This window comes from Lutra lutra, chromosome 18 (assembly GCF_902655055.1).
Source record: "Lutra lutra chromosome 18, mLutLut1.2, whole genome shotgun sequence".
Classification (NCBI taxonomy): domain Eukaryota; kingdom Metazoa; phylum Chordata; class Mammalia; order Carnivora; family Mustelidae; genus Lutra; species Lutra lutra.
Genome location: NC_062295.1, coordinates 23571605 through 23589242, shown reverse-complemented (window position 1 = coordinate 23589242; position 17638 = coordinate 23571605). Strand labels below are relative to the sequence as shown.

Here is a 17638-nt window from a genome sequence, read left to right as displayed (position 1 = left end):
GGGCTCGATCCCAGGACCCCGGATCATGACCTGAGCCGAAGGCAGAGGCTTTAACCCACTGAGCCACCCAGGTGCCCCGAAAGTATAGGTTCTAAAGCACTTGCTCAGTGGGGCTGAGTGTCAGGGTCGAGACTTAACGTTGGCTGGCCTCTGAACAGGACCCTGAAGACAGGACTTGGCTGTGTGGAAAGGAGACAGGGAAACATTCTAGAGGAGGCGAAGGGAGCCATGCTTGGTGAAAGGCCCGAGGAGCAAGACAGACATTCCTGGGTTGGGGGACCAGTGGGCGTGGAGCCTGTGGCACTATGTGACAATGGGGATCACCTTGGGGGACACTGAGGAAAGAGGTAGAAAGGCTGGTTTCAGACAGGCCCGCTTCCCTGGCATTTACACATCACTTCTCCACCCACAAGTCTAGGGTCCTTGGGAGTGTGGTGACAGTGGAATCAGGCTTCAAGTATCCAGGAGCTTACTGATTTTTTTTTTTTAAAGTATCGTAACCGTGTGTGACAATATAATCCTCTCTTCCATCTGTCTTCAATCTCCTTTCCCGTGCTTAGGGTGCAGTCAAGCGTCTGTTCCAGGGGAACGGGGACCTCTCTCAAAGGTTACTCTACGTGTCACATGTGAGTAGGAAATCAGCTGCATATGATTTAATGTGACTTGGATCAGGACAAACCCGAAAAGGAGATCAACGTGTTGTTTTAACCCACACTCTCCACTCCAACCTTATACTCTAAATATTTACCATTTAAAAAGTAGAAATTGGAAATTTCCAATTTACAAATTGGAAAGCATCAAACAGAACCAAAGAATCCCAAGTTAAGTCTTCCTCTTACCACAGATCCTCAGTCTTTCTCCCCAGAAGTCACTGTCCTTTCCAGGCACTTATGTACCCTCCCCAAAACATCGACTATGTAGACAAGCTTTCCATATGGCCAGACCCTTACTGTTGAGAACATCTGATCTGATGGGTTGTTCTACGGATAAGGTGACTGAGGCCCAGAATCGTGATGACTGGAGCTATTCTGGTTCACGCCTTTATGCAAATACCTGGTAACAAAACAGTATATGTATATTTTATTTACTTTCATGCTTTCTATTTATTTTTTTTATTTTTAAAATATTTTATTTATTTGTTTGAACAGACAGAGATCACAAGTAGGCAGAGAGGCAGGCGGGGGAGGGGGGAGGCAGGCTCCCTGCAGAGCAGAGAGCCCGATATGGGGCTCAATCCCAGGACCCTGAGATCATGACCTGAGCTGAAGGCAGAGGCTTAACCCACTGAGCCACCCAGACATCCTTATTTATTTTTTAAAGTAGATTCCATGACCAAAATGGGGTTTAAACTCATGACCCTGAGATCAAGTCATGTGCTGTACCAACTGAGCCAGCCAGGCATCCCATATTTACTTTTCTTTTCATTTAAATTATACATGCCTACAATTATTTAATATATAAATTTATTGTATTTACCCAATTATATATTCAGCTTTCTTTTTTTAAAATTTTATTAATTTACTTGATAGAGAGCACAAGCACGGGGAGTAGCAGGCAGAGGGAGAAGCAGACTCCCTGCTGAGCAAGGAGCCCAATGATGTGATGTGGGGATAGACCCCAGGACCCTGGGATCATGACCTGAGCCGAAGACAAACGCTTAACTCACTGAGCCACCCAGGTGCCCCATGGCTTTCTATAGCTTAATCAAAGTTATTGTCAAAATAGAAATAATATAAAAGTTCTTAATTTTCAAAAATTAAAACAAACAAAAAACTTCCCTATTGATGATGAGGTCTGAGGAGGTGTTCTGAGCATGAACACACTGCTCCTTTTTGGAAGAATCCTGGGGGACCGGACAGGTGGGAAGAAGCCAAGGGGGCTAGAGGCCAGAGAACCTGTCAGAAAGTCACCCCGGTCATTCAGGGATGACCACCAGGGAGTGCCAGTGGCCTGGGGCAGGGTGACAGAAGAGGTGGGCAGACTCCGCTGAGGTGCCATAGGCCTGAGGACCTGCTGGCAAACAGGGTGCAGAGGAGGGCCCTTCAGGCCTTGGGGAGCAGGATGACTGGGTATCAAGGAGAGAAATGGAGCTGGCAAACCCGGACAACCGTGACACGCACAGGTCTGTCAGGCAAATGGACAGAAGGAACAAGGCCTCGAGGATAGGGACAAGGCTAAGCCGCTGACGTGGAAGGATTTCTGGAACTGACCACACGGAGCAGGAAATGTTCGAGGAAGAGAATGTAAAGGAAGCACGTGGCTCTGAGCCTTAGGGACTTGGTGGTTAGGAGGCAGCAGGAGGGTAGGACTCGATGTGAGAAGTCTTAGGGAGCCACTGCAGGTTCTTGAGCAGAGGAGTGACTGCTCCTGGACTCTTAGAGGCAGAAGGGATCTCCCAGTCCTGGGACTCTGCTCTTATTCCACACTTGAGGACCACATTCCTACAAAGCAGCCCCTAATACATCCTGTGGGCAGGCACAGCCCCAGGGAAGCGGGCCCAGCTTGTCCTGCCGGCACTGGCTGGAGGCCCCCTGCCTGCGGGTGGGCAGCTGTCCTCGGGAGAGGGGTGGGGAGGAAGCAGCCCTCCCCACCCTTCTCAGGCAGCACCTTCTCAGCTCTCACATCCTGCCTGAGAGCGTCCCCCACAGAGGAGAGGGTTGGACTCTCGGGTCACCGCTTCAGGTCCTCCCAAGTTACACACTCCCTGTGTCTCTCAGGACACGCTTTCCAGGCTCCTGGCTCGCCTGCCCACCGGGCTGAGGACTGTGCGCTCTGATGCGAAAAAATGAGGCAGCCATTTCTAGAGCTGGTCTGCTCTGAATTCTCGTATCATCTCATTATACCCTCCCATCCCTTTGGGAACCAAGGCCCATCCCCTTTCCAAAGAAGAAGCCAGATCCCCAAGTTAGGTGCCCAACACCACCCTGAGCAGTGAGGACAAAGCAGGGACAGATCAGGGCCCATCTCCAGGACCTCACAGCCCTCACACAACCTGGGTCTCAGGACATGGGGGCCTGCGTTAAGGGGCCACGTGGAAGGCTGCTGAGTGGCAGCCAAGAAGAGCCTGGCAGTGGGCCATCCATGAAAGGCAAGGAGGGGGGGGACAGTCATCTTTCCAGGAGGGTCTCCTTTCGGCCACTGCGCCAGCTGACTGTGGGCAACGGACAGCACGCAGTCACCTGCCATCATAAGGGCCCGGTCTGAGCAGGGGCACTCCGCCCTTGCCCGTTCCTCTCTCCAGCTCCTGGAGCAAGTTGGGGGAGAGGATGGCGCCCCTGAGTGGCTCAGGGGCTGCCCCCAGACACACGTGAGCCATTCTGAGAGTTGTGGTTAGAAGCCGTGTGGCTCTAAAGGCAGTGTGTCTGGAAGTGAACCCAGTTCCGTCACTACTTAGTCGTGTACAAGGGACTTACCCTACCCTCGGGATGATAATATTGGTTTTGTGAGTTGTTATCAAGGTCCGCGGAGCCCTTGGAGTGAGTAGTGGCACATAGTAAATGCACAATAAACGGAACTCCTCAGAAGACATCTTCCTCATACTTGTTACTCTGACCTGGGGGACACATCAAGGGGTACAGAACCAGGACTCACATCAAGTGGGTGTTGGAACACCAACAGTGAGTGATCACAGATACACTGAAACCACTTCAGCCTCCGGGTTGGAGACACAAGAGAGTGACAGAGACTGGCAAACTGGAAAGCCGGTGGTCTTGTAATGAAGGAAGCTACTGCCCAACCAGAGGCTGCCACGTGAAAATTTGGGCCTTGTTGCCACAGCTTTGGATTTTCCAAAGAAGCGGGAAATTTGGATCTATATGTGAAGTGGACTGATTTTTTTTTTTTTTAAGATTTTATTTATTTGTCAGAGAGAGAGAGAGAGAATGCACAAGCAGGCAAAGTGACCGGCAGAGGCAGAGGCAGATTGAAGCAGGCTCCCCACTGAGCAAGGAGCCCGATGTGGGACTCAATCCCAGGACTTTGGGATCATGACCTGAGCCGAAGGCAGCGGCTTAACCGAATGAGCCACCCACGCATCCCGAAATGGACTGATTTTTAAAGGTGCCGATTAATCTGGTTAAACACACGTGTGCACACACACCCCACCCCCACCACGGAACAGGGTGTAGGCCAAATTAAACCCTTCTGAGAGCCTCCAGGATGCAGTTTCCAACCCCCCACCCCCAACCCCTCTCTAGACTTGTTGCCCCCAGGCCACGTCAGGCTTTTGCAGGGAGGAGGCAATAGTGTGCTGTGAGAAACAGCAGAGAAAGGGAGACCAGGAGGGGCAAAGGTCCTGAGGTGGGAGAGAGGTGTCAAAGGTGATGGAAGCGAGAGGTAAGACAGGGATATAGCTGGCTGGGAAGGTGGGTGAAGGAGATAGCACAGAGACCAGAGCAGGGGCAGGGCCCGGGGGTGGGGGCCACTTGTCCTGGTGCCCACACTCTCCGCACCCCAGATGTAGGCCCTGCATCCTCTTGAATAATTTCTGACACACAGTTTGTTCCTGCGCTCGCTCCTTCACATCCCCGGACAAATAACCCTGTTCACCTTCTCCTGGGAATCTCCTGTTGTCTATCACTTACACACTGTCAAACTTCTTGAGTTCTTGAGGGTAGAAAGCTTGATACTTGTTCAGCTCTGGGGTCTCTCCACCACTGTTCTCCCCGCAGCGTCCAGGCTTCAAGAGACAAATGTGCGATGGAAATAATGACGACCGTGTAAGAACTGGGAGTCCAGGTAACCTGGGCCTTGGGAAGCCACCAGTGTTCTCATTTCTCCTGTTATGAGCTGGGTACCCCCTGAGCGGCTGGGAAAGGGCCCTCCCTGGTCAGTGACACCCCCACCCCCACACAACTGAATTCCCTCCTGCCACCATGTCAGCTCAGAGGAGAGCCAACGGGGCAAGAAGCATGCTGCAAATCCCTCCTGGCTGCCAGGGTCCCCTCAGCCCAGACTCCTGCTGTCATGACTTATTTCATTTATGCCATTTTCAGTCTGTAGGATGCTCCCTCTTGGCATCTGCCCAGCCAGTCCATGCTCCCACCCCACAACCCAGGCATCTGAACCCCATCCCTGAGTCTGAGTCCCAACAAAGGCAGGCCCCAGGGGACAAGCAGCCACCAAATCCAAGCTCGGGGTTGCCGGCAGTGGCCAGCAGAACCCCCTTCAGATGGAGAGCAGCCAGCAATCCAGAGACCCCTCACTGGCATCTGGGCTTCCCCCTGAGGACCCGCTCCCGCTCTAGGCCGAGAGAGGGGCGTCTCAGCCACCTCCCCCGCTCCCTGTCCTCTTTTTTTTTTCCCCAGGCTGCGGGAGGCAAAGGGTTAAATCCCATAGAGCTGATGCTCTGACTCCAGGCTAGAGGGGCCCGGGAAGCTGGGGTCACTTCCTGCTCCGTCCCAGTCACCCTGAACTGGTCCCCGGGTCCTCAGCCTGGGATCACCCCTTGAGAAGGACCCCAGAGTCCTCGGCGTCCAGCCTGCCCCCAGAGGCAGGGCATTCAAGGGGTTAAGTCCCCTGGGGCTGGATTCTGCCTTCCGGCCTTCCCCAGACTCCAGAGCCGTGAGTTGGGGACGCCTGGGTTCCTGGGGGGTGGCCCGGAGGGCCCGGGACGGCCGCCGGGAACAATGGGGCGCGGGAGGCGGGGGCGCGCGGGCCTGAGCCCCCTCCCCGCGCCGGGCGCCGGTGGGGTGGGGGCCGGGCAGGGGCCGCGAGGGGCCGAGGATTCTGGGAAGAGCGCGAGGGTCTGGCTGTGGGGGAGGGGAGGGAGGGCGTGAGCATTCTGGGAAGAAGGAATGGGGCCGCCGGCGGGGCCAGGGCGCTGCGGAGGGCAGCAATCCTGGGGGCCCGGCGGGCGGGGGAGGCTAGGATGCGGGGCTCCGGCCCGGGATCCGGAAGAGGGTCGCGGGGACCCACGCGAGCACAAGTCCAGGGTCTGCGTTGGTGCGGGCGTGGGGGAGGGGGGGGCCGGGGCCGGGGCGGCTGCATTCCCGCAGCTGCCTCCATGTCAGGGTCACCCTGGGCCGTTCTCCACCCCTCTCTGCGAGGCAGCCTCCTCCTCCTGTCCTTCCCTCCCACCTTCCCTCCGCGGTGGGGCCGCCCGAGGTCCAAGGCCGGTGCCCCGCGGCCTGTGCCTGGGTGGGCTCCCACCACTTCTTGCCTCCCTCCGTCTTCCTACTTTCCTACTCCATGGCGGCCTTGGCTTTAACCCCTTCCCTTCTGCTCGGGACCGCTGAGCTTGAATTTCTTGGGACAATCAAGGTACATGAGGTCTTACCTGTCCTAGGAAGCCCAGCGGGCCTGTTCAGAATAGGCGGAGGCCCCTGCTCCCGTCGCTCCAAAGACACTTACAGATGGGGGAAGGGACATTTCATGGCCTAAGGAGCTGCAGAAATGAAGACATTAATTTACTTCCCAAAATCCAACTCCTGTCTCCCCTACCGGTGTTTGGCAGGGTGCAACTCGCTCCTGCTACACTTTGGTTGCCTCCCAGCTGCCTCATGAGTGCTGGCCCTGTCTTCCTGCACCACTGCCCCCCTAGGCACTGTGCCCCTCCCACACAGCCTCTGGAAGCCAGGACCCTCCCCCAGGGACTCTAGGCTCTAAACATTGTGGGAGCCTAGAATTTAGCTCCTGAGGACCTATTCCCTCAAGCTGGAATCCCGTCACCCTTTTTGGAGGGATAGCTAGCTGTGAAGTTTTACCAGGAGGCCACTCTGAACTCCTGCTCCTTTGGCGCCAACCCCGTTGCAAACTGACCTTTAAAGGCATTAGACCAGACAGGTTTTCCAGGAACGAGGGGCATCTCCCTCATTCATTCATTCAACAAAATGTCTAAGGCACCTCTTAGGTGTCAGGCACTGTCCTAGGCACAGGGTACAGCCACAACAAAACAGAACAAATGAAGCAGAAGAAGGGGTGTTAATGGGGGCGGGCCTTCAGCAGGGAGTACTGTTTTGAGGTCATCGGCACAGACTGTCAGGCCTAGTCACCGGATCCGACAAGCCAAGGAAAGCGGATGGTCCTGGGAATTTCTCCATATCATGGCCCACAGGTTCTGTCTGAGTTTTCCTCATCACCAGTCTCCTGCCAGCAGTCCACATTTATGAGTTTCACGTGACTTCCAAGGTCATCTCCCTCCCAGAGGCTGGGGCAAGCCAGACCCAGAACCTTGCATTTCTGGTCTGAGCTCTGGCACTTCCCAGCCTGTGACCTTGGAGAAATCTCCCTGAGTGTTGATTTCCTGATCTGTAAAATGGACAGACTGACTCCTCCGTCCCCTCATGGGCCTGTGGGAAGGATCGGGAGAGATAAGGACAGGACACACGCCTGGGCAGGGACTGGGCGGCCTCCACACATTTTCCCCTTCTCCCCTTTCTTTTTCATTTCCCTCTCAAGGTCATCTCTGCAGAAGTCCCCCATGGGTTCAGACTGCCCCCCCACCTCTGGCTTAAACTTTATGTGCTTGGATAACGGGAAAGTGCCCCGGTCCTTTTGGAGGGCCCCATCCCCTCAGGGAAATCTGATTGCTTTCGTGCTTGTTTGCTTGCTTGCTTTTCTTTCTTTCTTTCTTTTTTTTTTTTTTTTTTTTTAACTCTTCAAGTGTTCCAGGCACTGTAAGTTTTCTGGGCTCATAAGGAAAGTTTATTGGTCCCAATTAGCAGCCCCATTAAGGAGGAAAATTAGAGTCTTAATGAGCTTCCTCTGATTAGCAAAATAACAGGTTTCCCAGCCTCTGGGCATCAGAGGGGTGGGGTGAGAGTCTCCTTCCCCCGTGGGTGTCAGATACTTCTCTAGCCCCCAGTCTGGGTTCAGAGGGTTATGACTGATGAGCTTTTAATTACACACTTATATTCATCTACCAGCTTAGTTGTGATCTTAAGATCTGGAGCAGGAATCGGGCCTGCAGGGGTAGGGGGGCCGCTGTGAGAACAGACGCCCGGAAAAATGGGGAGGTGGGAAACTGAAGTTCACCCGAGGAGGAACACGGCCTGGGGCCAGCAGGTGAAGGAGTCGGGCTTGGGAAGTAAAGAAACTTGCAGATCAGCTCCGATCGCGTGATCCTCTCTTCTCCCCTATCCCCCTCCCCCAGGGTGCCTGGAACACTGGGCAGTCCTGAGCTCTGGGATGGAGCCTGAGACGGCGCTGTGGGGCCCCGATCTGCAGGGTCCTGAACAGAGCCCCAGCGATGCTCACAGAGGTGAGGGGCACAAGAAGGGACTGCAGGCCTGACAAGGCAGCGGCCCCTGTTCAGGGAGGGGCCCAGACTCTGGGGGAAACCCAGGGGAGGGAAGAGAGCCCCGGCCCTGTGTTCTGAAAGGAAATGGGGGCTGGAGACTCCCTTTCTCTCTGTAGGTGCCGAGAGTGGGAACGAAGAGGAGAACGCTCAGCCGGAAAGTTCTGGGGAGGAGATCATCTTGGGAGATCCAGCTCAGAGTCCAGAATTCAAGGACCCATCAGAGATGCCCCCGGAGAGACCTTCCCAGGATCCGACAGTCCCTCAGGACTCCCCAACCCCACTGGGTCACCCCAACCCCTTGGACCAGCAGACCGCTCTGGATCCCCCCGCCCCTGAGGTAGTCCCTACGCCCTCGGACTGGACCAAGGCCTGTGAGGCCAGCTGGCAGTGGGGGACTCTGACCACGTGGAACAGCCCCCCGGTGGTCCCAGCCAATGAGCCCAGCCTCCGGGAGCTGGTGCAGGGCCGCCCTTCTGGGGCGGAGAAGCCCTACATCTGCAACGAGTGCGGCAAGAGCTTCAGCCAGTGGTCCAAGCTGCTGCGGCACCAGCGCATCCACACGGGCGAGCGGCCCAACACCTGCTCCGAGTGCGGCAAGAGCTTCACGCAGAGCTCGCACCTGGTGCAGCACCAGCGCACGCACACCGGCGAGAAGCCCTACAAGTGCCCGGACTGCGGCAAGTGCTTCAGCTGGAGCTCCAACCTGGTGCAGCACCAGCGCACGCACACGGGCGAGAAGCCCTACAAGTGCACGGAGTGCGAGAAGGCCTTCACCCAGAGCACCAACCTCATCAAGCACCAGCGCTCGCACACGGGCGAGAAGCCGTACAAGTGCGGCGAGTGCCGGCGCGCCTTCTACCGCAGCTCGGACCTCATCCAGCACCAGGCCACGCACACGGGCGAGAAACCCTACAAGTGCCCCGAGTGTGGCAAGCGCTTCGGCCAGAACCACAACCTCCTCAAGCACCAGAAGATCCACGCCGGCGAGAAGCCGTACCGCTGCACCGAGTGCGGCAAGAGCTTCATCCAGAGCTCGGAGCTGACCCAGCACCAGCGCACGCACACCGGCGAGAAGCCCTACGAGTGCCTGGAGTGCGGCAAGAGCTTCGGCCACAGCTCCACCCTCATCAAGCACCAGCGGACCCACCTGCGCGAGGACCCGTTCAAGTGCCCCGTGTGCGGCAAGACCTTCACGCTGAGCGCCACGCTGCTGCGGCACCAGCGCACGCACACGGGCGAGCGGCCCTACAAGTGCCCCGAGTGCGGCAAGAGCTTCAGCGTCAGCTCCAACCTCATCAACCACCAGCGCATCCACCGCGGCGAGCGGCCCTACATCTGCGCGGACTGCGGCAAGAGCTTCATCATGAGCTCCACCCTCATCCGCCACCAGCGCATCCACACGGGCGAGAAGCCTTATAAGTGCTCCGACTGCGGCAAGAGCTTCATCCGCAGCTCCCACCTCATCCAGCACCGGCGAACGCACACGGGCGAGAAGCCCTACAAGTGCCCCGAGTGCGGCAAGAGCTTCAGCCAGAGCTCCAACCTCATCACCCACGTGCGCACGCACATGGATGAGAACCTGTTCGTGTGCTCCGACTGCGGGAAGGCCTTCCTGGAGGCGCACGAGCTGGAGCAGCATCGGGTGGTCCACGAGAGGGGCAAGACCCCGGCGCGCAGAGCTCAGGGCGACAGCCTGCTGGGGCTGGGCGACCCCGCCCTGCTGACACCGCCCCCAGGAGCCAAACCACACAAGTGTCTTGTCTGCGGAAAGGGCTTCAACGACGAGGGCATCTTCATGCAGCATCAGCGGATCCACATCGGAGAAAACCCCTACAAAAACTCGGATGGCCTCATCGCACACCCAGCCCCCAAGGCGCCTCAGTTCCGACCCCCCAGGCTCCCCTTCGGAGGCAATTCCTACCCAGGAGCTGCGGAGGGCCGAGCTGAACCCCCCGGACAGCCCTTTAAAATGCCCGAGGGGCAGGAGAGCTTCAGCCAAAGGCTGGGCCTGCTCTCTTCCAAGTCCTACATTTGTTCCCACTGTGGAGAAAGTTTTCTGGATCGGGCTGTGCTCCTCCAGCATCAGCTCACCCACGGCAATGAAAAGCCCTTTCTCTTCCCTGATTATAGGATTGGTCTAGGGGAAGGGGCCGGGCCCAGCCCCTTCCTAAGTGGAAAGCCCTTTAAATGCCCTGAATGCAAAAAGAGCTTTGGCCTCAGCTCTGAGCTGTTGCTGCACCAGAAAGTCCACGCAGGTGGGAAATCCCAGAAGAGTCCGGAGCTGGGGAAGAGCTCTTCTGTCCTCCTGGAGCACCTCAGGAGCCCCCTGGGGGCCAGGCCCTACAGCTGCTCAGACTGTGGGGCCTCCTTTCTTGATCGCCTGGCGCTCACCCGGCACCAGGAGACCCACACCCAAGAAAAGCCCCCCACACCTGAGGATCCCCCTCCAGAATCAGCCACCCTGTCCACCGGCCAGGAAAGTGCGGCAGAGGCCCCCACCCCCACGGGGAGTGGCCACCATGGGGACGGGGAAAACCCCAAGACCCTCTTGGAAGAAAAGCCCTATTTGTGCCCTGAGTGTGGAGACGGCTTCACGGAAGTCGCAGCCCTCCTCCTACATCGGAGCTGCCACCCCGGGGTCACCTTGTGAAATGGGTCTCTGGAGACCAAGGGCCTCTCTCTCCTGAGAGGAACACTGGCTCTCCCCAGAGATGGTGTGGGGGAAAGGAGGAAAACCCTATCAGGTTGTAGAGAAGCGGAGGATAAAGGACCCGGGGTAAAAATAGTTCTTTTACATCAGTGACGAGAAACCCTATAAAAATGTTGGTGGGAACCACTTAATAAGGCAGTAGAGAAAAACTGTTGGGTTAGAAACCCTATAAATATGTAGGAAAAAAAAAAAAAGCCCTTTAAGTCTGTAGCAGAAAAACCCTATAAACCATAGTGGATAAAAGCCCTATTAATTGTAGGAAGAGGTCCCAATACGTCTCTAGGCAACCCTATAAAACTGTATCAAAATCCTTGTGAAACTATAGGGTCGGGGAAGTGCAGGGAATCCAGTGGCATTGACTTGAAAGGAGTGACCCTCAGAAGGTGTAGCAGAGCCTCCCATGAACTTGTCCCGCAGTGTTCCCTCCCCCTGGAGTTCGGAGGGGGCCTCTCTCCCAGAAGCCTTGGCAGTGACACTGAGGAAAATGCTTAGCTGGGGACTAGTGTGGGGGGAGGTGAAAAACAAGGGAGGAGGAGCCCCCAGGCCCACAGAGAAGAAACCACCTGGGGAAGGAGGAGAAACTAGGAGGAGAAAGTTCAGCTCGCTGCCCTGGGGCTTCCTCAGGGGATGAGGCCGATCTTAGGTGATCGCATGTTAGAGGAAGAGGCCCACGGAATTCCTTAGGAGGAAGAACCCAAAAATGGGGAAGGAAAAAAAAAAGTGATGTCAAGCCTTTTTAAAGGCTTAAGTTTGGGGTGCATAGGAACTTCAAAGAACACTGGGAAACCACCACAATAGGGGGCAGGGAGGGATTTCTGTTAGGGTGCTTTGAGGAAAGCAAGCCAAGGTGAAGTGGTGTCTGGATGGAGGCCAGCAGACTCGGGGCTGCCCAGTGCTCCCCGTTTCTGGGAGCTTGTTAAGCTGCAAGTGCAAGCAGATCCCAGCTCCAGCCACCAGGGCTGTCCCCCCCGGCCAGGCAGGACGGGGGACTTCGACTCCAAGAGGCCTCCCCAGATGGAGGGTCCCGCCTACCCATTCTCAGGTCTCGCCGTCAGGAGCGGTCTCCTGCCATCTAACTGCCACCAGACTCGCTGCCGTGGCAGCTCGCATCCTCGAATTCTGCCCTCAGTGGAGAGGGGGAACCCGCTGCTAGTCGACCTCCAAAGAATAAAGCCCTTCAGAGACTCAAGGCTTGTGTGTGGTTAAATCCTCCCTAGACTTCTCTTCTCCGAGTCAAAAGAGCCACGTGTCAGTTCTCTGTGGCCACGAGGGACAGCGAGTCGACAGAACAGCGCTCGGATTAGCTGGCAACCTGCTTTTTTAAGCCTCACTCTTCCATCTGAGCTGTTAGCCAGGCTGCTGGTGGGATGAGCCAGCCGGCACATAGTGGTGGGCATCCAGACACCCCACAGATGGGGCCACGGGTCCCTGAAGAGCATCCAGAGGCCTGACCACCTTCCTCACCCTGGTACTTGGAGTGCTCTGAGGTGGTGATGACCCAGCCCGATCGTGGCCTTGGAAGGGGACAGATCCCACCCTCCTGGGCTCCTCTCCTCCTTAGCCAGAAACCTCCAGAGGGAAATGGAAGGATGAGAAACCCGCTCCCCTGCCAGCCCCATCTCCCGTCCTCACACACACACAGTAATGCCCTTTCATTAACCCAGCCGAGCCCGCTAACATAACTGGGTGTGTGTGTGTGGCGGCAGGGGTTGGGGGGATACAGAGACTGCTGCCCTAGGAAATGGTCAAGTGGAAACTCTCGCGACACCTGTAATAAGAACCACCCTCTAACCCAGGAGACTCTTAAAGGAGAGGACTCCGTCCAGTGCTGGGTCCAAAGGAAGTGCCCGTGGGCCCCATGCTGGTCCTCGACTCAGAGAACTGAGATGCTAGGTGAGGGGGCCTTTCCCTGGAGAGGGCGACCCGCATTCCTCAGAGCTGTGGAAGAGACCTCTAATCCCACGACCTAAAAGCCTGAATGGTGAAAGCACTTCACCCTTCATCTCTCCTGCCCGCCCGAAGTGATGACCTTAAATTCAAAGGATCAAAATCTAGAACACTGTAGGAGGAAAAACCCAGGCCTGGTGGGGAGAAGGGAGAGGCAGGCCTTGGATAATTGTGGGGAGACACTTGTCACCATCTGCATAAAGCCCCAGCCCACCCAAGCGCCAGGCCAGAAAGCACTACTGAGAGGGGAGAAGGAATCTGCCCGCCGAATCTCTACTGACCGAAGCATCAGCAGAGGGGGTGTCCCTGTGAGACTAAGGAAGAGGAGACAGTCCTCCAAGTCAAAGCAGATTTGTTCTAGGATGGTAGTAGAAAGAAACCAGTTGTAGAGACAAAGCCCTTGTAAAGCTAGAAACAGCTCCCCTTGGAAACAGGTCTGAGGACTCTGTCTTCGGAAGAGTCCTGGAGAGCAGCCTGTGGGGCTCCAGGGCCAGTCTGGGGTGGTAGCGGGTGAGGTGGTCAGTGTGGTCGAAGGCCAGCCGTCAGCCTGTTGAGGACTAGGGTGTAGCATACATAGTAGGACGCTTGCATGTGTAGGGATTGGTGAGGGCCAGCAGTCTTGGCTCCGGTACTGAATGGATGACGTGGGCATGACTAGTTGGGGTCCGGGGTTTTGTAGCAGGAAAGGGGCCGAATCAGAGACCTTTGGGGCCTGACTTGTTCTCTCTTGCCCACCTCCCCAAACTTCTTTACCCAGGTGCTTCCCTCCCAGAGCGAGCTGCATCTTGGGAGGAACTAAGCAGGGAGTGGCCTGGGGAGGTGGCCTCTGGCCAGATGAGGCAAAGGCCCAGGGGACGGTCGTGGCACATGCCCACCAGAACTTAGTCCAAAAGGTGCAGCATAGCCAAATCCTCTTGTCCGGCTCCTCGCAGGCCTGGCTTCAGGCTTCAGAAGTGCCCTGGGGGAGGAGCCCAACAGACAGGTCACAGGGTCACTGGCGAAAGCAGAGGGGAGAGTAGACACTGATCTGAGCTTAGGGTGCAACTTGAACCTCTATGGCTGTGGAGGTCACATGGGAACTCGACAGAACTGGGCATGGATCCTGAATGGTGGGGACATTTGAAACGGTCACAGCCAAGAGGGGAGATTCCATGACACCTGCTCAGGAGGCGAGCAGCCCCCAGACTCCTTTGCCCCTATTAGGGAAGCCCCACTCAACCTGACTTGTCCCCGTGGAGTGAAGAGAGGCCCCACTTTTGAGTGTTGTGTGTCAATAACAGTGTTGTGTCACCGGTGGTCATGTTGATTAGTTGAAGAGAATAAAGGGAATAAGATTTCCCAGGTGTTTTCTGTCTTGTCTTTCAAGCCTGGAGCAAGCTGAAGGAGCTTTGTCCTCTCCCAGAGCCAGCGTCTGTGTGTCTGCTCAAAAGCTCAGCTGGGCCCATTCTCGCAGATGCCCTCAAATTCCCAAACATTGCTCACAGGTAGAAGCCAGAGGCTTTATGGATCGTTAAAATCCCGGTCCTAGAGAGAAACACGCTGAGATGGTGGCAGAGCCAAGCAGCTCTTGTTGGTGCCTGGCTTTTGCCACCAGCAAAATGACCGTTGGGCGGCTGCCTGGTGATTCTGGCACTAACTGGCTCTGGTCCAGCCATGTGGCCCCAGGGAGGCCTCTCCCGTCACAAGGAAAAGCTCCAAAGATCTAGTTGCAAAAGCCGGTGGCACCTCCCCTGGTCCGTCTGGGGCCCAGTCAGCCTACCTCTGGAACAGAGCCTCCTAGACCCTGAGGAGGCACGGGTGGAGATCTCCCCCCAAGAGGTAGCCCACAAGTTGGGGGCGCCTGGGTGGCTCAGTGGGTTAAAGCCTCTGCCTTCAGCTCAGGTCATGGTCCCAGGGTCCTGGGATCAAGCCCCACATCAGGCTCTCTGCTCAGGGGGGAGCCTGCTTCCTCTCTCTCTGCCTACTTCTGATCTCTGTCAAATAAATAAATAAAATCTTTAAAAAAAAAAAAAAAAAAGGGCGCCTGGGTGGCTCAGTGGGTTGAGCCACTGCCTTCGGCTCGGATCATGATCTCGGGGTCCTGGGATTGAGTCCTGCATCGGGCTCTCTGCTCAGCAGTGAGCCTGCTTCCCTCTCTCTCTCTCTCTATCTGCCTGCCTCTCCGTCTACTTGTGATCTCTGTCAAATAAATAAATAAAATCTTTAAAAAAAAAAAAGAGGTAGCTCACAAGCCCTCACTGTGTGGAGAGGCTCGGAGAAGGGCACCACTTGCCCGAGATCCACAGGAAGGCAGTAAGGGAAACCAGAACAGCCGGGAGCAGGCTCCGTACCCAGCCAAACCTGTCCTCCCCCAGCATGGGACCTGCCTGGGCCTGGCCTGGGCTCCACACTGTCTGGCCAGGAGGGGCTGCTCTTGCTGAATCCTCAATGCCTGGTTTGCCTCAGCTGCCATCTCCTGGGCCTAGGCCGGGCCATGGCCCCCTGAACAGTCACCTGAGATCCACACTTTCTTTAACCTGTAGCCCGCCTCTGCCCCGGCCTGCAGGGAGCCTCATGCCTCAGCCAGGAAGCTTTCTCTCCACTTTCTCTGCACCTCTCTGACCTAGACCTCCAGAGCAGTCTTGCTGTCTCTCCTTCCCCTTCCCTATCGGGAAAGCAGGAAGTAGGGTAGTAAGGGAGAAGGGACTTGCCTTTCACAGGGAGGTGAGCAGGGAAGGTTATCCTGCATTCTATGTTCGCCATCCTGGTCCCAGCGCAGGAATCTTCAGTCAAGTGAGGGGACTTCAGGGAAACAACAGGCATTGGAGCACAGTGATTGGTTCAGAGACTTAGCAGAAAAGGCTGTGGACCTAGACATGGTGCCTGCCACAGCAGAGGGTCAGGAAACTGGCTGGAGGAAGTGACCTGAGGTAAAGGGCATGGGCCAGGGGTGGGGTGGGGGATAGAAAGTACAGAACATTACACTAGCTAGGCGGTAGCACATAGACCAGTAGAGACTGAGGTAAGGCAGAGAACAGAAGCCAGAGTGTGGTACATCTTGTCTGAGGAACTTGGCGGTAGGGCACCATCTGGAGGAGAGTGACGACCTTGCCCTCCGCCCTCCCCACCATGGTGGTGGTTTTGTAGGTCTGGAACTCAGGAAGGAGAACTGGTTCTCCCATCCAGGGAGAACTGGATCTTAGCAGCTTAGCTGTAGCCAAAGCCATGGATAAAGACACAGGGAAAGTAGTGAAAAAAGGAGAGGGTGTAGCTTAGGGTTGGAGGAGCAGGGCCAGCAGAAGATAGTATGAGAACAATCAGGAGGGTGTAGCACCACGGTCCAAGGAAGTTTCAAAGAGAGTGGGCAATGTCAGATACTCCACTGGATTGTGCGGCCAATCATACAGTAGTAGCTCTAGTTCTAGCTAAAACAGGTACATTCACCATGAGGCTTGCTAAGGTGGAACTTTGGCCTGCCCATTCTAGGGGCCCAGGGTATCACACAGCCACTGAGGCCACTTGGGGTTACTGGGGGTTATCAGGGATCTGACCTCCTGAGTGAAGGGACCTGATCAGCCCCCTAAGGCAGAACCTCCCAGAAATTCTGGCATCTTTATCCCTCTGCCCTTCAGCTTGAGAAAGTGGTTTGATGCCTACCAGACAACTAGACATGAGTTTTTACTTCTCTGAATCCGGACACCAGCCAAACAGACATTTGGGGAGGTGATGTGCAGTTACTAATATTTACCGAAAGAGCACGTGTGGAGAAGACTCCCGAGAAAGATAGTGCTCAGGGGGGCTGGCTGACCCTGACCCGCTCGGGGGGCGGGCAGCCCTCCTCTGAGCCCGCCGGCGTCTCTATGATGCAATATGCCGCGTTTTCCCCAGCCTGACGTGTGCTGCGCTTGGGCGGTGGACACTTCCTCAACGGCCCGATGCCATCCCCGGCCGCGGCCCGGGTCTCGGTGAGCATGCCCACCGCGGCCAGCCCAGCGCCGGAAGTCACCGTAGCCCGCGTCTCCGCCTCTACTCCGACCTGGTCCAGCCGCCGCAACCCCGCCGAAATCCCGGACGCCAGGTGGAGCCCGAAGGCGGAGAAGGCCACGAGTCCCCGCAAAGGAGCGACCGCCGAAAGGGTCGCGGGGCCGCGCGAAGGCGCCACTGCTGCCAAGCCAGCCGCAGCCACCACAACCATGCGCCCGACTCCGGCCCCTAGCTCCATCAGTACCGGCCCCGGCATGAGCCCCCAGACGGCTGCAGTGAAGGCTCCACCCGCGGATCCGACAGATCGCTGAACCCAGACACCCATCCACACGCGGTTCCCGAGAACGCGGACAGCGGCCGGCACAAATTGCAATGAAGGAAGTCACCCGCTGCGCTGCTCTAATCTGTCCGCTCGCGAGGGAGGGGGGTGGTGAAGCCGGCGGGAAGGGACAGCTCGCAGATTGGGTCCAGGCCGGGCAGGCACAACCCGGGAACCAGCTCACCCCACGGAGGAGCCTTGTTGCCAGGTGCTAACAAAGGACTACATTTCCCGGGACCCAACACGAGGCTCCCAGCATCCCTGCAGCCAATGACTGCGACGGGCGTGGTGAGCCCGTGCGGAGGGGTTCCGGCAGGGTCGCCAGGATCCTTGCGGAGTGTCAACACCACAGGGTGGGAATTGGGGAAGCCAGCTGGACGGTCGAATGGACGCTTTCTCTCTGCAGACATGCTCCTCCTGCGAGCACAGTCTGGGATCCGAGGCAGCAGTTAGGTCCAAA

At 56.7% G+C, this 17638-nt stretch overlaps 1 protein-coding gene across 5 annotated transcripts in view; it reads left to right on the top strand.

Moving 5' to 3' along the window:
- ZNF629 (zinc finger protein 629) overlaps positions 1–17254 on the top strand; it is a 29279-nt gene extending 12025 nt beyond the window's left edge. The window contains exons 1-4 of one of the 5 annotated variants that reach the window (XR_007124419.1): positions 5378–5562; positions 8093–8200; positions 8356–12813; positions 17242–17254. Coding sequence is in view for 4 of the 5 variants with exons in the window: in XM_047713638.1 (XP_047569594.1) it covers positions 8128–8200; positions 8356–10889 (2607 nt within the window). In the remaining variant the exon portion in view is untranslated. Of the gene's footprint in view, positions 1–607; positions 627–5377; positions 5563–5764; positions 6262–8092; positions 8201–8355; positions 14242–17241 lie in introns of those variants that run through there. The other 4 variants (XM_047713637.1, XM_047713636.1, XM_047713639.1 and 1 more) reach the window with 4 other exon arrangements.
- Positions 17255–17638: the final 384 nt, after the last annotated feature.